At 36.6% G+C, this 22,266-nt stretch overlaps 1 protein-coding gene across 2 annotated transcripts in view; it reads right to left on the minus strand.

The window, feature by feature from the left end:
* Positions 1-18,634, minus strand: part of NAF1 (nuclear assembly factor 1 ribonucleoprotein) — a 39,471-nt gene extending 20,837 nt beyond the window's left edge. For both annotated transcript variants that reach the window (XM_025386767.1, XM_025386766.1), the window contains exons 1-3: positions 17,861-18,634; positions 15,726-15,900; positions 1,954-2,047 (exon numbers count right to left, since the gene is read on the minus strand). In XM_025386767.1, the coding sequence (XP_025242552.1) occupies positions 1,954-2,047; positions 15,726-15,900; positions 17,861-18,243 (652 nt within the window). In that variant the 5' untranslated portion in view covers positions 18,244-18,634. The remainder of the gene's footprint in view (positions 1-1,953; positions 2,048-15,725; positions 15,901-17,860) is intronic.
* Positions 18,635-22,266: the final 3,632 nt, after the last annotated feature.

Genomic DNA, 22,266 nt, shown 5'->3' on the forward strand with positions numbered 1-22,266 from the left:
TAAATAAAAGGCTTCACAAAAGCATCTTCCTATGAAAAGAAGAAGTAAAAGTGCTAGAGCTCACAGTAATTTTTATCATTACACAAAATTTCCCTCCTCAAAAAGCAAAAGCATAATCTCCAAATCTCCAGTTCTTTTAAATGACACAAGTGTTAAAGAACTGATCTACCATAACAAAGAGAAAACACACACACACACAAACACACTCTCAATAAATTTTTAGAAAATCAGAGCCACAAGTAAGAACACTTTGTTATATTACATAGATAATACCATGTCCACTAAGGGAATAATCAGTCGTAAACCAATTTACAGACAGATATGAAGAACTGAAGGTACTTTGGGAGGCTGATGAGGAAGGATGGCTTGAGCCCAGAGTTTGAGACCAGCCTGGGCAACATAGCAAGACCTCATCTCTATTAAAAAAACAGTTAGTACTTCCGAATTCCAAATATACACATAAGCAACAGATCAAGGGGCAACATGTTTTGAGTTAAATCTGCAACAGTACTATGTACTGATTTTGACCCACTTACTCTTTATTCCCATTAGGTTGATAATTATTTTAGTCTATGTTAGTCAAAATAGTATTGTTAAAAATGCAAAAATGACATGCATTATTCCATGTATGTCATAGAGTTTACATTTTTTTTTTTGAGAATCAACATTATGACCTAAAATTTTTCTGTATACATCAAGTCTAATAAATGTTTAAATCATACTAATCAAGAAATTAGTAGCTTGTTTATCTATACATATTATTAAATACCATAAGATAACTCTAAAACTAGTAAATGTAATGATTCCAGAATCATGGAATTTTAATTATTATTTTTGAAAAGAAGGTTCATTTTAATCTACATTTTTATTAATAAACTAAAAAAGTACAAAATCATGTATTAATTTTTTAAAATATCAATATAGACACTGTTAGAAAAAAGTCAAAAGAAAAAGTCCGATTTCTATCACTGACTCACTATACAACTGGTCCTAAGAGCAACTGACTTGAATTTTTCTGTTTCCTTAGGTCCTATGGAGGCTGGTGGGCAATTTAGGTCCTCTTCACAGTTTCAAAATCCTATTACTTTGTCAGTACTGAGTTCTACTCTCTGGCATATCCTACTATGAGTTAACAGTACCTGCATTAACAAGAATCTGTTCTCTTATAACTCAGCAGCTTCATATTTCATGCCAATAACAGTATTAAATCACAAAACTTTCTCATGTGTTTTTAAGACAAAATCAAAGGTGCTCCCCCAGAGATATCCACACTCTAATACCCGAATCTGTAAATACATTACATTTTTAAGAACCTTTGCAGATGTGATTAAAGTTAAGGACCATGAGATAGGGGAGATTATCCCGGATTATGCAGGTAAACTCAATCTAAAAAGTCTTTAAAAGCAGAGAACCTGTCCACGTATGGTTAGAGTGAGGTGAGATAATGGAAGAAGGCTCAGAGACAGATGTTACATTACTGGCCTTCAGGATGAAGAAAGAGAGCCAAAAGTCAAGGAATGTGGGCAGGCTCTAGAACCCAGAAAGAGCGAGGAAATAAGATTCTTCCCTAGTACCTACAGAAAATAACTCAGCCCTGTTAACACTTTTGATTTTAAGCCCACTGAGACCCACATGAGAACTGTATGACAAAATTGTGCTGTTGTAAGTCACTAGGTCTGCAGTAATTTGGTATAGTAACATTAGAAAACTAATAAACCAAATCAAAGGAAATTCTGGAGGAAGTATGTCAGTAAAAGCAGACATTTAAATTTCTATAAAGAAACTGTATTTACATATAATTTTAGTATAGGAAAACTGAATTTTATCTCTTCAAACTTAATGACTATAAAGTGTTAATTACGTATGTCTAAAATTTACTAGTCATAAAAGTCACTGATTCAATTATTAGTGTGTGTTTGGATATAATTTTTATTAATAAAATTCTTAACATACCTAGTTGTTCGATAATACTTGAAACCATCCCAAGAGGCTTTAACTCAATATCTTCAGGCAGAATAATAGTGAGTTCTTCAACAGAAGGCAGTTCCTATAATTAAAAAACAAAACAAAACAAAACATTAAACTTCCTCCAGCTTCAACAACTTAAAAAAAATAAATTTTCCATTTAAAGTGCTACACGTCTCTGAAAATGTAACATTAAGTGCTTAGAGCATCTCTTTAATGTTATCCTTTTAGTGGTTGCAAAGACTTGTGATAGCACTTCTCTCCCTCCAACATTTTTCCACCTGAGTGACTCAACAGGTCTCAAGTATACACCCCAAATTCAGTTAGACTAAGAATAGACGTAAGTACTATTCTAGATTCTTTCAGTCACACTTGAACAAGAGACTACCTACTTCCTGTAAAAAAGGCTATTATCAGCCAGAGACATTCCATTTGAAAAGAAATAATTCTACTGGTAACTATAATTTCTCCACAGAAGTTCTTTTAGCTGTTTTGTTAAATTGGTTAATTAATTAGTTTGACTGTGATTAAATAGAACACAGAAGCAGCAATCTTTTCTGGGACTGTGTCAAAAAGAGTTGAATGGCCTCTTCAGGAAAAAGGAAATGACACCTATGAGTGAAATATTGAAGTCCTGAAAAAAGAATGCAGGCTTTAGCCTATAAAAACTATGAAGGTGTTGCCTGATACCTTCCCTATCCAGGTTTAAAAAGTAAGTTTCTTTACACCTAAAGATTTCTCTTTTCTTACCCAGCTGCAAACTGCATCTCAGTTGCTATGGAAACTAGATATTGAAGTACAGATGAATCTGAAGAGAAATCTAAGAATAAATCCGACCTTAGCCTTTAGATTAAAAACACAGCTTTCTGTTCTTGACCCTTGCCAAATGATATAACTCTCAGAAGGAAGCTTTTCCTCAAGATGGCTTGAAGTGCAAAGACCCTACCAATGGCATTTCAGGAGTTCAACTGGGAGAAGGATAACTTTTTGAGAAATGCTGGAAAAGATGTGAAAACCTACATAACACGTAGTATACTGCAGATGAATGCATCTTGAGTAATCATATTACCCTATGGAAACTTAAACTAGGTTGTTAAAATCATTCAACCAGAGTTGATAAGCAGACATGTAAAATACATTTTGTTTCTGGGATATGCTATTTTCTGATAAAGGATTACTTATGGATAGCAACACTACGGGTCTCAACCAACTGATGCAGAAGGAAGTCAGCAACGTGCCTTTGTATGGTTAGTCTGCCTGGTGTTAGAGGAAATTATTTTGTTTTATCCATCAGAATTCTTATGAGTACTTTTAAAGAGAGAATAACCACTTGCCCTTTCATCATATTAAACATGGAAAGCCTTATCTTGGGAAGACTATGGTTTGAAAGTGGTTCATGTGTATATCAGAATGGAGAAGGGAGTTTAGTTGTTAGAACAAACTGTGACATTAAATAGCCTTTTTACAGAAGTTCTTAGCTAAAGAAATCTCACACCTTGTTAAATATAAGACTGGATAACTATAATTTTGGGGGATTGCAGGGAAGAGGACTTTAATGGTATTTCAGAGGACAATTGTGAGAGGAGTTTCACAGTGACTCTGGTTCTGGGAGTTGCTCCTCTTGTAAGTGGCAAATGTCATTTGCTAATCCAGAAGTACAGTGATAAAATCTGTCCCATTGCCTGGCCATATTATAAGAAATTTCAGTACTTTTGGATTGGGATAAAGCCTACTGGTTAAATATTCTCAAATAAATAAGTGCTATTTAACCAGCATGAAAGGCCCCTGGTTTTGTATTTTCTATTATGAGGAATAAAGGCCCATGTAAAATAATATTTATGCTTTGATATAAATCTAAACTGATACTGTTTTGCTTTTGTTGTTTGTTTAAAGTATAAAAGTAAAACATGTTCCTATTTTTACAAAAGGAAAAACTCAAGCAGTATGGAAGGATACAAAGTAAAAAGCAAAAATCCCCCTACTTTATTCCTTTCAACCACCCAGTGCCAAGCCCCATAGATAGCGAATGTTAACATGTATCTTTCAAATACATTTACAATGCAGATATAAACTTGAATTCTAACTTCAAAATATTTTTTACTTAAATAAAATATCCATACTTTAATACAAGGTATCCTTTTTACCGATCATACCCTGTACATCTTTCTATACCAAACAAAAACACATATCTAATTTTATTTAAACACTTAGGATATTCCACTGTATCAGTGGCACTATAATACACTAGCCGCTTGACACAACATATATCTGCCCTTTTAAAACTTTTGCCACTACACACAGCGATACAACATTCTTTTACATATATCTTTGTGTAACCCCTGTGATAGATTATTTTGAGTGGTCCTGATAAGACTAAAACATATGCATATTTAAAATTTTGACAGTTACTGCTAAATTTCTTCTTAAAAAGTCACATCAATTCACATTTCCACAATGTATGAGAGATTTCCCCACACCCTTGCCATTACTAGTAAGTAAATTTTAAATCTTTGCCAGTCTTACGAATATAAAATAGTATCTTGCTTTAATCTGAATTTCTTCATAAGGAAGAGTGAACATCCTTGGATGTATCCTGGCCATTTTAATGTGTGTTATGAATTGTTTCTTGTATAACTTTACATATTTATGAGGGGCTTATCTTTTTATTAATTCATTAAAAAAAAAAAAAAAAAACCTTTGGATGTTCAAGGACATTTGTCTTTTATCAAATATGTAGCAAATATCTACTCCCTTACCCCACAGCATGTTTGGTAGCTAAAGAACTTAAACTATTTCAGTTGTTTAGTCAACCTTTGGCATTTTAATTTTTATGTAGTCAAGTATGTATATATATATTTGGCTTTTGAAACTTGTGTCACATTTAGAAAGGTCCTCTGTATCCCAAAATCACTTAAAATTCACTATTGTTTTCTTTATTACTCTAGTTTCATTTTTTTAATATTTGCATATTTGGTCCATTCACAATTTTATTCTTGTATAAAAGTGCAGCAGTGATTGGCTTTATCTTCATCCAAACTACTAGCCAGTTATCCTGACATGCTGTAGAATAATCCATCTTTTCTCTCACTGATTTGAAAAACAAACTTTAACATATACTAAGTACACTTACATATTTGGGTTTTTTACTGAATCTCCATTCAATTTCTCTGATCTAGTTCAGTGTCAGTACTAAACTATTTTAACAACTGTTTTCATAAAGCAATTCAGTATTTGAGATGATGAGCTGAGCTAACTCCTTTACCCACTCCATAAATATTTTTCCCCTTGGAATTTTTTTAACTGTTCTCACATGTTTATCTCGCTACATTTCAGAACTATTTCATATTAGTGTTATTGGTACTGATTGAGATCACACTTAGTTATAGTTGCCTTCATAAAGGGTCCTATATAAGTGCTTAGGCTCATTCCAAGCTATTTTATATATTACTCGCTATTATAAATTCCTATTTAACATATTTTATTACTATTACAAATAGACCCTTTATAGGGTATTGCTACATAAGAAAGCATCATGCTGAAATTTACTTTTAGTAATTTTCTTGTATATTTATTATACAACCATATTTTCAAAGAATAAGTTGTCCTTCTTTTCAATATTAGTACAACACAGCTATCATTTTTCAGATGATACTGGTTGACAATTCCAGAATCTCAAATATGAAACAATTGTGATGACAGTGGACATCGCTAACAGGAATGTTCCAAATCCTAAGCATAATGATGCATTTTTATCGGAATTTCTTTTTAATGGGTTAAGAAAGTATCCATCTATTCCAATTTTAATGAAATTTTTAAAATCAGAAATAAGTATTGAGTTTCATCAAATATTCTTTCGTCATTTTGAGATCATTATAATGTAATTTTCTATAAGTTGAGCAGTTCAGTCTACAGGGTCTGATGAAGTCCTGATGTTCTGCTCTCAAGAGTACCAGAAGACATCCAGTATGAGGAAGATAAGCGAAAATACATAAAGCCAGATTATTTGTAGTCAGTCAAGGACTCACAACTTTGGTCAAAAACAGAGTCTGGCAGGCCCTCTTAGTTCCTGTTGCTGTTCCATGTTTCCAACCTATATACTAGAAGAATGAAAAGTTTTGCCCACAAAGGTGAAGGTTCTCTGATTCTGTGTAGAACCAAACTTTGGGGAAAACAGACACAGACACTGTTATCTGAAATCACCACCATATTTCCAATACCAGTTCAGTGATCCTAGTACTCTGTAATATAGGAATGTACAGTTTCATGGGCATTCCTAAAAAGGCCAATGATGGCATTAAGTTGCCTCTTGATAGTAACAAATCTACCTATAAAAGTGATGCACATGAAATCTCACCCCAAATACTCCACAAAACATAAAAAGTATATAAAAACTAAATAGTATATACAAAATATGTAAGAGATAAGTGAAACCATCCTTGTACAATTCCAGGTTAAGAGCCTGTTATAGAGTCTGCCTTTGAAAGTCCAGTTAAATGAAGCAGTATATATTAATTTTGAGAAAGGCACATATTTGGAGGTCTGAATTAAGGGAAAACAGATCTATCTGTTTCTTTTAAATGAGCACGCTAAGTGAGGAGGACAGGCTGGGCACGGTGGCTCACGCCTGTAATCCCAGCACTTTGGGAGGCCGAGGCAGGCGGATCCTGAGGTCAGGAGTCAGAGACCAACCTGGTCAACATGGTGAAACCCCATCTCTACTAAAAATACAAAAATTAGTCGGGCATGGTGGCAGGTACCTGTAATACCAGCTACTCGGGAGGCTGAGGCAGGAGAATCACTTGAACCTGGGAGGTGGAGGTTGCAGTGAACTGAGATCGCATCACTGCACTCCAGCCTGGGTGACAGAGTGAAAGACTCTCAAAAAAAAAGAGAGAGAGGAGGACAAAGAGGAAAAAATAATCCAAACGCCACCAAGAAGGCACCCAAGAGATGTGCTTTCCATGAAAATGTCTGGCGGGTTCAGAGAGAACTTTAAAAGGTTCGAAGGGGATAGATTCCTGCAAGGTATAAAAAGCAATTTCCTTTGGCAGCCATATCAGACAAGGTAAAGTAAAGATTTTTGTCTTGATCTATGAATGCCAAATGTCACCATCTCTTTCTCAACTAGCAAATTTAATCTACTGTATCACTACCAAGCCTAGTCATTCTTTATCAACTATCCTGCTGCTTTGCTTTTTTCTAAACATATTGTCGTCCAACATTTCTGTATTTACTTAATGTCTATTTCTCTAACTACACAATAAATCCAACCATAACTAGGACCTTTTTAGTCCCAATCATAACGAGGACCCAGTCTTGTTCATTGCTATAGCACCCAAAAAGATGGTTAGCACATAGTAGGTATTTAGTATTAATATATATCTATTAAATGAACTAGCCTACCTCTTCAGTCCAAGCTTAACAAAAATCTCAAAAGTCAGTCTTAGTCTGAGCAGAAATCAGATAATGAAAATATAACCCGATATAGAATCCTCAAAGAACGAAAAAGGCTTGAACCTAATCTTCTCAAAAATAAAATTTAAAAGCCAGGCTTCCAAGGAAGCTTAACTGCCTAGGATTGATGCATAGGTACCTCTGGGTTGCAGCAGCAAACATTAGTACAATTATTAGATTAACATTTGGCTCCCTGATAACACAGCTGCTGCCCCTCCTATGATAATGAATAAATCTCCTCAGATACAAAATCTCCTTTAAGGAAATAAAAATCAATCACTTTGCTTTTCCACATTTCAGGGAAGTGTGTATATGTGTGACAGAGAAGAGAAACACAGACACACTCCAATAAAGGGGAAAATATGGCCAGAAAACATACTGTGGGACCATTCTGGCAGTGCACAAAAGGTATAAACAATCAGATGTAAAATGCATACAAGTAAACTGAAAAAATTGAAAGTAGAGGTGATAGGAGAGGCCTGGGATAGAAAGACCTTCTTCATCACCCATAAGCAACAACCAAAGGTACTAAAAATAAAAGACAAGGCGATTTACTGCAGATTAGAAAGATTAAAGTATCAGCCTGGATACCCCACAACCCTTGTTAGAAGAATGATGAGTAGATAGGAAAGACTTTTTATTTTATTTACACAATATTAGATAAAAATTTAAATTTAATTAAGATTAAATAAAATTTAAAACTCAGTCTTCAGTCACACTAGCCACAATTCAAGTAAGACAGCACAATATAGACATCCCCAACACTGTAGCTCTATTACACAGCACTGCTTTACATTCTCACATATCAAAAAAGCCCTCCATTACAAAACACATTCCCAGGTATTAATAATATCAATGTATTTCTGGCCATTAACACAGGTATAATTTTAAGACCACATTTTAACAACATGCAGCATACTACTAATGAAGTCTTAATGATAATCTGAATACTCTACTTGGGAAATGAAGATGTGTGATAAATCTATATTTAAATTTTATTGTTTCCCAAAATTAAAATGCAACTAAAAACCTGTTCTGGATGTACATTATCTGCGATTAGAAGTAATTATTTTATCATACAAATAAAATTATTATAAATGTTTACTAACAAAAAATCAAAGAACAGGAAAAAGTTTTTCTGGACCCATTTATTCAATACTTCTATACATAACAAAGAGTAGGAAAGGAAAGGAAGAAAACTATTTCATTCACATCATTAGCAAATGAAAAGCCTGCATGGAAATAAACATCCCCAAACATCACAGCATTTGGGAAATGAACTACTAAAATTCAACATACTAAAGAAGCTCGACCATTTATTTCCTACACACTACACAGTTCCAAGTCAAAGGCTTTACTGAGAGGCAATATAATCCAAGCAAAAGCAATTTTAAAAACCTTACATTAGATGATTCATTCATCCTTCACTTTGAGAAAATATGCTACATGATTATTATTCAGAAACTAAATAATGAGAAAGTCCAAATGACCAGATTCCAATGTTGCTATGCAGGTCTCCACAAATACTAAAAACACAGCAGTTTGGAATGTGTCTATTACTAGTTCAGAATCTGCTTCTCCCCACTAATATGACTTCAGACAAATCTCTTTCTGGTTTCATTTTTCTTACCTACAAATAGTAAGGAAACTGAACAAAAGTTCGAAACAGTTATACAAATGGTTAACAACAATTTAAATGTCCAACTGCATGGAATCAAAAAGATAACACATTAATACAGAAATTATAGACTAGATTCGAACAAAACAATTACTGTGCTTCTGTGATAACAGATATTCATAATGATGGCATTAAAGACATGCAAGATCCTAACCACACTTCTGGAATATCCATGAAAGAGCAATTATTGTCTATGTTGTAAGATTATTATATTTCAATTTTCTAACATCTGTATGGTCTACAAGGTTACTCCGTTAAGCAAAATATTAAAAAAGAGTACCACATAACATTAAAAATCCATCCTATTAAAAATGAAGTTATAGACATACCATTCAAAAAATGGGTGCCTAGAACTTCCAATGCAAAAATGGAAGGAGCTAATATGTCAAAAATGGCCCTCTGAGAAGGTAACATTTATAATTTACAACACTCTTGACCTTTCTAGCATTTGTGAAGGCTTATTGAGCAAAAAACAGTATCAGTAAATTGATGACTTTCTAAAGCAAAATTATATAAGGAAGCTTCAGTAGGATTTTCACTCACAAATATGGGAAAAGGACAGCAGAGGTTGGTGGGAGAAGGAATCAAACATTCCAAATGAAAACTAAACCTTTTTGGTGTCATTTTGGGGAGAACTGAGAAAAGCGAGGAAGGTGGAATGAAATTATCTAATCACTTTTCTCATATTACCCAACACAGGACATGCACGTGGCAGCCAATTACCTGATGCTATTAGGTGAGCCTTCACTTTTCAGATATGGTTGGAAAGTAGGATCCAATCACTGGAGTACTGAGAGCCATGACTGAATTTTTTTTCTCTATAGCTGGTAAAACATATTGGAAAAAAAATGGATTAGGTCTGTAAACTCTGTGTCAACTATGACCATACTTAACATGTAGTCTAATTCATTAACTTATTCAGGGGAAGTAATTTTACAAGTTTCCATGAAACTCAGCTATTTATCACCAGTAAGCATTAGTCCCCTCATTAATTACCCTATTATGTATGACACTAAACTTAAGACACAGACAAGTCAATTAAGAAATGAGGGTCAACATTTCTTTGCAGTGTCTTGAGATATTTCTTTTTTAAACAAATACATTATTATCCTGTTTTTCTCTAAAATTCCTGTTAAGAGAAACAAAATTCATAAGAATATCTTCAAAATTTAATTTGTTTAAATATAAAACTATAATCCATCTCAACAAGGAAAAAACCTCCAACGATGAATATAACTCTAAGCCTATCTTTTATGTTAATTGAGTCCATAGTTCATCAACTTTAAGACACTGATTTTATATATCACGAAGATAAAAGGACTGCCAAATAATTGTAAAATGCCACAGAGTATTAGCCCAAATTTTTCAGAAATCCTTATTATCTCCCCTTCCACTCAATCCTATCACTTCTTACGTGCAGTACACCATCATCTGACATTCAGCCATTAACTCCCTGGTGTTGTTTTACTTTCAGCTAAAGTGTGTATGCTCACTCTCTAGCTTCATTGTTCTTGAACAGACATTTGTCTTTATCTTCTAAAGCAATCAGTAGAATTCACTTACTAGAAACTACTGAGGAATGGGGGAATCTAAAAAATTGAAAGCTTCTTGTGTGATAATTATATATGTATATACACAGGACATAAATGGATACTCTACTGAATGAGACAGTATTTATTTAATGTTTATGGAATCATTCATGCCTCACATAAGCTTTACTGAAATATTCTGTAAAATATAAAACTTTAATTTAAAAAATCTATTAATTATTTTTGAAGAACACTATTGAATATTAATGAAAAATGATCTCCTTTAAGTATATAAACCATTGCTTAAATAACAAGCACTTTGGGAAGAATGTTAATAAGTGCTACCAAAGTGTATTCTAAAATAGAATTTAATAGTTCAAAATATACATATAGTAATAAAAGCCTAAGTTAAAAGAGGCCTGCATTCAGGACAAAACTTATAAACCAAGTTAGGTCTTGAAAACAATATATTAAATTGATAATTACTAAGTGTAGACCAAGATGCAATACAATTTCATATATGATGGGAGATCAAACAGGCATGAAATATTCTACTGCAACTTCTAACTGCTTGAGGTGGTCCAGATATTTCCATACACTCATGTTAGGACATTTTAGAATGTGTCCACACTGCCACAATCAGGAGAGTAGAGTGTACTCAACCTAACTACTAAATGTACTTATTTTATGAAATAAGCAGTCACCAAAGCATGACAGCTAAATTTCCCCCAAAATTGCCAAGAAGTATTAATTTTTTTTCTTGGTCATGCTACATTATATGCCTAAATACACATTATTATCCCTATTGAAGTATTATCCATTTCTTATCTCCATAAACATTGTGCTTATAATTTTAAAATGTTATGTGAAGATTTTCAGGTTTTCAGAAAACAATGGGCACTAATTTATAAAACTCATTTCTGTTTAAGACTTTAAAAATTATAATCCCAAATGTTTTTATGACCCTACATTTTTAATTACACTTGATACATTTGAATGAAGAGTTCAGGGCATAAACTGCTGAGAAAATTGTTTAAAAAGAACCTCAATTTTCCAATTCATCAAAACACTAAATATATCCTATGCGGCTCAATGTAGTTCCAAAGCTGTAATATGTATGCTGCTTACAGTGACTGTGTAGGTTATATATGAACCTTCTGAGCATTAAAGAATTATTTATGTTTAAAAGAATAATTTTATCTAGTTAAACTTATTATTTGCGACATTATGAAGTGAGCCACTTAAGACTCTCCTTTTTCACTGCCACTATAGTTCACTAATTCCTCTTTTACTCTCTTCCCCTCTTACCACACCCTCACATTAAAAAAAGAAAAACTGGGTTATAACCACATCTTGGGATGGCAAGGTTTGGTTATGACCTATTTTAAAACTTACATCTTTCTAAGGTTTAAGAACAATCATAAAGTTACTTCACTGTAGTTCTCATATACCTAAAGATCTGCATTGTACATAGTTAGATCACAGAGATCGAACAACCCACAATGGAAAGATTTAAAGGGATAGATCCAGAGAGGTGACATTCCTGCTTGAGGCACAGACTAAATGGAGGTAAAAATTAAGCTACGCATGCCTAAGTGACAACAGGAAACTGTTAGAAAACACTTTAGAAAGTGGTTGGATGTAAAATTGGGTTAAATTGGGCTAAATTGGGCATGTCTATGTCCAGATCCCTGAAGGTCCAGCACAAATTCTAAAATTGGTTTTAACTATTTGGCACATTTTAATTTGTGTATACCTTTTAGCAGAAAAGTTCATTAATTTTCTTCAGAATTTTGTTAGATAGTTAAATTAATAGCCCACATAGAGCTTGACGCTGCATCTAGCTAAGATACACAACCTCTGCTGCCTAAAAGTCTAAGTGACATATCAGGAGGCCTGAACAAAATGGCACATACCACACCAGCTAGTACTAGTTGTGGAGAGGAGACACTTCCCAGAAAGAATGGATTGTCATTTAAAAAAAAAAAAAAAAACTAAGTTAAATAACAGAATTGTCCCAAAAGTAAGCAAGGAAATACAACACTAATAGCCAGTTCATGGGACACTGAAAGCAAAAGACGTCATTTTTAGAGCCAGAGATACTGAAATCCATGTATAAGCTAGAATTAAAAAGATAAATCTGGCCAGGCACAGTGGCTCACGTCTGAAATCCCAGCACTTTGGGAGGCCAAGGTGGGTGGATCACCTGAGGTCAGGCGCTCAAGACAAGTCTGGCCAACATGGTGAAACCCTCTCTCTACTAAAAATACAAAAATTAGCCGGACGTGGTGGTAGGCGCTTGTAATTCCAGTTAATTGGGAGGCTGAGGCAGGAGAATCGCTTGAGCCCGGGAGGTGAAGGTTACAGTGAGTCGAGATCAGCCACTGGGCTCCAGCCTGGGTGACAAGAGCAAAACTCTGTCCGTCCTCCCATCCCCTTCCCCGACAAAAAAAATCTACAGATAAACAGAGGAAGCCAGTCAGTAACGAAAGAATAAAATGACAGATAACTGTGAGACTATTCAGAGGCATGTAAAAGAAACAGTGTGACTAGCCTTCATAGCTGCCTTCGTTCCCAGCTGCTTTCTAATAAACCTCCAGTTCTCCTGAGGTAATATGAGTCTCTGTTCTTCATAACAATGAGTCCAACATAAATCATACATGATAACCATTTCCAAGTATTTCCATTGCCCTCCATAGAGTATAACCCATTATTACTGTCTGTCCAGCATCCCCTTTTGGAATGGATATAAGCTCCCTTTCCTGTGAAAGATAAACCATTCCATGTGGTTTATATAGGGACTGATATTACACCCAACATCCCACCCTCCTCACAATACATACACATTCACACTCCCTTTCTGTCAACTAGCTCTTACAGACTCCCACCCTCTCGCACTAGCCCACGTGCTTTCAAGTGTTCATTTTCCTACACATGCTCTCCTCACTCTCTCCTACACACTCGCCTACACAAACAGGAGTGACTACGTGACTCACAGCCAAGCAATCTGAAAATCCATTCCACTAGCCTCGATGATCTGTTCAAGGCTGTGTAACAGAGCATAGGCCAGCAAAAGTCATCTCCATGACTTTCATGCAAGAGTCTGTCAGTGGTCAAAATGCCAGCCCTGAGAAAGAGGCAGACTCTTAAAACACACTACATACCTGTAACTATGCACTATCTTTTGTACTCAGGACAAAGCCATTCTTCTCCCCCAAACTTAAGATTTGAAACCCTGAAGAAGTCCTTATATCTTCTTTCAGACCTATAAGCCAGAGATTTAGTGCAGACTGGGAAACTCATCAATTCCTCTACCTATCTCTAGTAGCACAGTGGTCTGAAGGACTTCTAATAAGTTTTCCAAATAAAGACTACAATTCCCTCTTCCATCATTCTCAAAGATCCATTGAAATGGTCTCAGAAAGGAACAGACCAACCCATCATTCCAAGTTGGAAAATCTAACAACATTCAAATGGAATTTTGTCTTTTGAGGCAAACATACACTCACACAATTCAATAGCACTTTTAGCAATTAAATTTGTTTGTCTCCACTTTATTTACTGTCTGTGTCCCTCCATTAGACACTACAAGAGCAGAAACTGGATTGGTCTTGTTTACAGCACCTGGCAAATGGCAGGTGTGCTATAATAATTTCTTAAAGAATTAATAAACATAAAATGCCTCACACTCATTCTATAATCATAAATTACTTTGGCCTGAGAACTCATTATCTGTAAAGCACTCCACTGGGTACTATGGGAGTTACAAGGATCACATATGAACTCAGTCCTCAAAGAACTTGTTCCTAGACTCCCTGTGGCCACAAATCCTTTGTGATTTCCTGATGAAAACAGGGACATTCTGTTCAGAAAAAACACCTAAACAAATACGCTAAGACTTTGCATTAAATTTGAAGAAATTCCCAAGGTACGAATTCCAAATCTAGTAAGATAAGACAACGATATGTGTGCATTTACAGAAGTACTGTGGTCTTTTCTTTGTTGGTTATTATAGTCTAAAAGGAACTTAAGTAGACAGGTGATCAAGAGACAAGCAAAAACGACGAAACAAGTCTCCTACTTTCAGAAAATAGTTATGTTGGTAGCCTTTGTGTACAAAGACCACTAAGAAATATTAACGTATCTGTAGCACGAAAATATGAGCCACTGATGAAGCTGCATACAAATCCAAAGATTTTCAATGTATAAAGCATAAGCGAGATAAGAATTTCTTGTTATCAGTAGAGAAAAAGAGAAATAATTAAGACTGGTAGAATCCATTCATGAAAAAGGTTCCTGAATGCCTGTAGGCTTTATTTTTTCAAATCTTGCATTAAACTATCTCATCAATGTAAATGTTATATAAGAATTATGATTAGTGACCATTAAATATTTTTAAAGCATTAATAATTAAAAGTATATGCAGAGGTGGAAAAAAAAGTGGTAATATAGCCTACATTCTGAAATTCTGAGAAGACTCTCCTCCTGGGTTATAGGTTTCAATCAGACTAACATCATCCTCCTAAGGATGTTTACAGCGTAAGAGGAAATGACCTTGCAAGAGTTAACTTTGCAAACCAAACCTATCAAGTGCCAATAAACAACCATTCTACAATTAACAAGTTTTCTCCAACTGTAATAATAAAAACACTCCAAAAACTTCAATAGGAATCCTAACAAGCTCAACCCTTCGAATTTCACCTTCTACTTCTCTAAATGCAGTCAATTAAAAAGAAAATTTCAATTGCTATTGAGCAAAATTTTCTGACTTGCAGACCCTAAAAAAAAAAAACCACCAGAAAGCAAATCGACATAAGAAATATCTTTTTCTAGGAAATGTAAGAAATGTAAAGTTCAAAGCTGAAGTTGAGCCACAATCGGAAAAATTATCAAATGTCAGCAGAGTTAGAGGTAACCTAAGAAATTATACAGATCACTACTCTTTTATATAAGAAAGCCAAGGCATGCCAAAAGCATGCCAGTTAGGCTGAGAATGAACTTCAAATTTATGGAGCAGATACAGGCAAAATTAGATCAATATCGGTACCAGAATATGTTTTAAAACATGCCAACTAAACTTAATACATCTAAGTACTTACATTAAGAAGTAATTCATCTTTTGTTTTAAGAGGAAAATTCTTATTTTCCTTCTCAACTTGTAAGTCATCATCTCCATCTGACAGCACTGGAGGAAGTGATATACAAGAGGAAGAAGATGACGATGAGGAAGAGGAGGAGGAAGACGATGAGCTTGAACTATCTGAATCTGTTTCACTGTAGAGAAGAAAACAGTTAAAAAAAAAAGTCCAGTATTATTATGTATTAAAATAAGATTATTCAATTAAGAAATATCAACTTTAATACATGTTTATTATTGCTTATTCTAACAATATTAAAATAAGATTATTCAATTAAAACATATCAACTTTACTACATGTTTACTACTGCTGTTCTAATTCAAAAGCTAGCACTTCAAAGCTGATATGGTATTGGGAAAGTAGTCTTTAGTTTATATTTTCAAACCTCTGCTATAACCCAGTTCCTCTTATTACAATAGTCTCACATATCATACACGTGAGTATAAGCAAGCATGTGACAAATCACTAAAACAAGGGAATTCTGGGCATGGCACCTCTCTTAGACACCAATAACCAGATCGCTTAATTGCCAGATCGCTTGAGTTTCTTCTCAGTCTACAGACAACTTGGGAAATCCTCAGTTACTAAAGTATGTAGACCGTTCTACTTTCTGAAAACTCATTTGGTCCTTATCTTCCACAGAAATTATCGTTAACAGCAACCACTGTCTCAGTTTAAATTTTGTTTGTTGGCTCCTCACTTCAAGCCTTTTTATATATTATTTTTAAGGGTTCCATCCTCACTTTCTCTTCTTTCTGTACTACTTTCATGGATAATCCCGTACATGTTAATGATTTCAATCATCATCCATGTGACATTAACGCCTAAATTTTAGGCTATGACGTCTCTAAACTTCATGTCCAATCTCTGACGGCATATTGGCCACCTTTGTACGAACGGCCTATACACTCACACTCACAGCAAGTTAAAACAAGAAAAAGTGCATTATACTAACGAAACCTGCTTCTCCCCGTCAGTTTCCATTTGATTCCACTGCTGTTAACTGACAAAAAGTTGTAACCCTTTTGACTTCTTCAAATATTTGGTATCCTCTGCCATCACCCACAAAGAATCAGAAGCAGTATCCTGACACTAAGCTGGCCTATTATGAAGCCATATCCCTTCTGCTTTCAAAACGTATCCCCAAATTATCTACCATTTACTTTTCTTTGCTAGTACAATGAGCTCTGAAATCCCACAAGATGATTATACCTCAATCTTAGCACTGCCAAGAAATCCAACCTTGTCTACAGTTGTTACTTCCCCCTCCCAGTCCATTTCATACCCTCTCCTACCTTCATGCCTTCTTCACTCCCACTCTGCTGACGACTTCCCTAAAAACTAAACTACTCACCTCCTCAACACGTGTCTATCTTGTTAACCTGTTCAGTATCCCACTCACTCAACACACTCAACTATTTGTAGACAATGTTCAGTGTTGTTTAGTAACATCCCACATGCTGGAGTCCTCTCCAGCCCAGAGGTTTCATATTTAAAAGACAGAAGTGGGGGTAGGGGGGAAAAGCTCTCGCAAAACGTAAGAAGCATAAACTACTACTAAATAACACTGTTTAGCTACTTTCATAAACACGTGTTCCCTACAACGATTCTACAAATTAACGTAATCGTCAAGAGCCAGCTCTGAAACACACAAAATATTCCTTTTCCTGATCCTCAATGTATGTGGTTCAAAAAACAAAGCCTACATGTGATAGGAAAAAAAAAATCAGATCTGACACAAAACTCAATTATAACCACAAAAGTACAGCCTGAACTGAGTAGTTACGGAAACAACCTGAGATCCTCGGGTTTTCTAAAGTCTAACTAAAAATGATACGATCTATACATAGAACTCTTCAGGCTACCAAATTTAGGAAAGAAGTGAGTACTAAGTTCAGATTCACAACGCGACCTGCTGTGAGAGGCAGCGAATAAAGGGCAGTCGCAGCCAATACTTCAACACATGAGCCCTGAGCACCAGCAACCTGCCCACCCTCCAGGGCCCACACGGGCAACCTCTAGGCTCCTAGGCCTCGGCCACCCCGCCCGTCATACAAGACCTTTCCCCACAGCTCCGGGTCCCTTAGGCACCCGACCTGTCCGAGTCCGAATCCGAATCCGAGTCCGAGGTCTCCAAGGAGTTCGGGGCCCGCGCAGGCTCTTTGGCTCCTGGAGAGGTAACCCAGCCTCCGCAGGCCGGCGATTCAGCTGGCGGCGGCGGCGGCGGCTGCGGCTGCGACGCTGGGGTCCCCGCCGCTACTGCGTTCAGAACGGCCTGCAGAGGCTGCTCACCGGCAGTCTTAACCTCCACGGTCTGCCCAGTGTCCGGGGACCCCTCAAACGACTGTAGCGGCGGCTGTGTCCCTGGCGCAGGGGCAGAGCCCGGAGACGTCGCCGCCGGACCTTCGCCAACTCCGAAATCGGTGCCATTGAATTTCAGAGTTTCCAGCTGAGCGACGGCGGCCTCCACTACCTCCATCACACCGCGCCAGAAACCGAGTCGGCCTCAGGATTTGAGACCCCACACAAGCTTACGGCTCTCTCCAGAAATAATAAAACAACTTAGGCAACCGGAGCAACAGTCCGTGGCCCCAACTTCCCGCGTTTCTCAGGTAACTACACGCGGAGGAGCCAAAAGACACGCCCCCGCCGTTTACGCAGCAACGCTTTCCGAATAGCGTGTGACGTATGTGGCGCGACGGCGCGACGGCTCGACGGCCCTCCCCGGGAACCGGACACATGCGTCATACCTTTGAAAATCAGGACTAGGAGGTGCGGAGTGGTGACTGACGCCTGTAATCTCAGCACTTTGGGAGGCCGAGGCGGGCGGATCATAAGGTCAGGAGTTCACAGACCAACCTGGCCAATGTGGTCAAACCCCATCTCTACTAAAAATACAAAAATTAGCTGGGCATGGTGGCGCGTGCCTGTAATCCCAGCTACTTGGGAGGGTGAGGCAGGAGAATCGCTTGAACCCAGCGGGCGGAGGTTGCAGTGAGCCAAGACCGCGCCACTGCACTCCAGCCTGGCAACAGAGCGAGACTCCGTCTCAAAAAGAAAAAAAAAAAGGAAAGAAAAGAAAAGAAAAAATCAGGGCTGGGGAGGTTCTAAATCGACCGTTTTCACTGCCTCATGTGAACCATTCAAGGCCCGAATGTCGGATTTTCCTATTGCTACACGTGAACCAATTCTACTTGAAGCGCCAAAATAAAGCAGGGATTATACGACAGGGGAGATGCCTGAAGAGTGGTAGGTCCTGTACATGAGAAACTTGAGTCAGGAAGCCTTGAAGTTAAATGAAGTTTATCCATCAATAGATCCATCTGTCAATAGATAGGACATTAACCATTTTTTCAAAAAGGTAACTACAACTATTCCATTTTCCTTTCTCCAAGGTACCCTCAAAGAGAGCAGTAATGGTCAAAATTTTGCTGTGTTGTTCATGTTATGGTGATGTCTATATCATACCTGGCACTGTTTCGTGGTAGAGAGATGAGACTATGAGACTGAAATGTACTCACTTAATATTGGAAACCACTAGTCTAAATTGTGGAGAGAGCCAGCAGAGTTCTTAGGACTGAGGAAGAGATCAGAATTTTCTAGTTTCCTATTAGGTCTTCAATGTGATGCATCAGTCCCTGCCTAATAATAATAATCATTGGTACCATTTGTTAAACAGGCATATGTGCCAAGGACTGTGCTAAAGATTTTATAAATTATTCACTGAGAATTTAGTGTGCCATCTACAACAGTAGATCTTCATAGAAATGCAAGGCAAGTGTAATAAGAGTAAGGTTTTAAGAAGCTTACAATCTACTTGAAGTAGAGAAGGGCAATGCACAGGAGATAACTAGAAAAATATTTGAAATATGAAATAGAAAATCCAAGTGTAGCAGAAATGGGAAGTAGGATTGATAGGCTATATCATGGAAATCCTCCAAAGTGAAGAAGGATTTTAAACTTGGTATACTAACTTACTAGCATAATGATTAAGCAGAGCTCAGAGTTTTCAACTAAAAAGACCTGTGTTCAGGTCTCAGCTCTACCATTGTGTGATTGGTGTAACTGACTTTGGGCAGGTAACTTAAATCTTAATTTCCTTTTCTGTAAAACAGATAAAAATACGAACTACCATTTTGTGATTGGTGTAACTGTGACTTTGGGCAGTTAACCTAAATCCTAATTTACTTATCTGTAAAATGGAGATAAAAATACTCTCTCATTTAGTTCATGTGAGCATTAAGTAAGGTTTTGTATAAGGGAATGGCATGTCATACACTCAGTGTGCAAAAATACTTGGAAAATGGAACAACGCGTGAACTCATGAATAAAATATTTCGTTAACAATGATCTTGCAAAGACATGCAGTACAGATTTGAGAAGGGAAGACATTTGAGCCAGAATTTTCCCCAGCCAGCCGCTTTGTTGCATTTTTCCAGGAATTAGGTGATAAAAATCTGAACTAGGGTTACAGTCAATGAAATAGAGTAAAGGAAATCCCCAGTATCAGGGGAAGAATAATAGTACTCTAAAATTTCTGGTTAAGGAAATTAGAAGTTGGTATTACCAATAAAAATGGAGAAGTTGGCCAGGTGCAGGGCCTCATGCCTGTACTTCCAGCATTTTGGGAGGCTAAGGTGGGCAGATCACCTGAGGCCAGGAGTTTGAGACCAGTCTGGGCAACATTGCGAAACCCCATCTCTACTAAAAATACAAAAACTTAGCTGGGCGTGGTGGCGGGCACCTGTAATCCCAGCTACTTGGGAGGCTGAGGCAGGAGAATCGCTTAAACTCAGGAGGCAGAGGCTGCAGTGAGCTGAGATTGCGCTGTTGCACTCCAGCCTAGGCAACAAGAGGGAAACCCTCTCAAATAAATAAATAAACAAATAAATAAAATGGAGAAGTTGGAAAGAGATGTGGGTATGTGAAGTTGAGTCTGAAGAAAAACTAGACAATTAAAAATGTCAGTAGGCATTTAAAAATAAGAAACTGGAATTTGACAGAAATGTTAAGACCAGAAGCATAAGTTATGGGATAACTGAAATACTCATTTGTTCATTCAGTAATCATTTTCTTAACATTAGTATATGCTGTGCACTGCATTCAGGAATATAAACAGTCCCTACCCTTATGGAGTTAACAGTTCAGTAGAAAAGACAAGTTGAAAACAAGCAGAAGGTACTATAGTAGAGAAATGTACCATGTAAATGCAAGGATGTATGAAATAGGAAAACTAAAGACAGAGAAGATACTTGGAAAATTAAGGAAAATATACTATAAGAGATATATCATGGCTTTAAGATTAATTATAGCCATAAGGCTCACTCAGGTGCCTTGAGGGGCTGATACTAAATGTATTTATCAATGTAATACAAACTGGCCCTGGAGATTTCCAGTGATTTCCAGGAGACAAGGCCACTTCAGCACAGATGCAACTTTCATGAACCTTAAAGTTTACCCTTGTAAGAATAGCTTCGACTCCATTTATGAGAGAAACATCTGATAACTGACCAACTGAATACAGGTTTTAAAAAGGGGGAAGAAACCCCCAACACTGAGAACAGTCTCTAATTGCAGTCTCTCTTGATCATCTGAGCCCTGACTATCTGGTTTATGCCCCCAGACTCTTCCCACTATCTTTTAAGAGCGGTGCCAGAATAAACTACCAAAGCACGAGACAATCTCTAAGACCCATCTTTGACTTGAATAGAACTGAATGGGAGAAGTCACCTCTAGGAAAGCTGGTTAAACAGGACCACCCAACCACTGCCCCACTGACAATAACAGAAGGCTTTAAAATGCGTGTGATACTTGAGCTGGACTTTTAAAAGAGAACCATGAATTTGTTAATCTGAGAAAATAGGAGAGCTTCACAGGGGATAATAAATAAGATCATTGTAATTTCCTGCTTAAAACTCTAAATATTTGTAAGCACACTTAGAATAAAATTCAGACTCCCTGCTTTGGCTTTCAACACCCTACCTGATCTGGCCACTACTTACCTCTCCAGTTTCTATCTCCTACTGTCTTCCCCACCCTTGTGCCACATGATCACTGGTCTTGATCTCCCTTCAACTCACCAAGTTAATTCTTCACGTGTGACATTTTCACTTTTCTGTTCTCTCTTCTCTTCATATTAAGGTGGCCTTTTTACTCATTTTTGTTTCTACTCACTACACCTAAGAGAGAGCTTTCCAGATCACCCAATCTAAGTGTACCCCTCAATACCAATCACTTCCTAGCTTATTGCTTACTGGTTTTATTTAAATAGTATTTATCTTGACATGAAATTATATTTATTTACTTCTTTATTGTCTGTATTTTCATAAAATTAAGTCTCGGGTGCCCAGGATCTTTGTCTAATTCAGAGCTGTTTCTCTAAGTGCCTGGAAACATAATAAATCCTATAAGGATTTTTGAATGGATGAATGAAAGAAAGAAAGAAAGAATGAAGCCCAATGGGACAATCAAGAGTAAGGAATATGACTTAACAGATAATATC

The sequence above is a fragment of the Theropithecus gelada genome, chromosome 5, assembly GCF_003255815.1.
Source record: "Theropithecus gelada isolate Dixy chromosome 5, Tgel_1.0, whole genome shotgun sequence".
Lineage (NCBI taxonomy): Eukaryota > Metazoa > Chordata > Mammalia > Primates > Cercopithecidae > Theropithecus > Theropithecus gelada.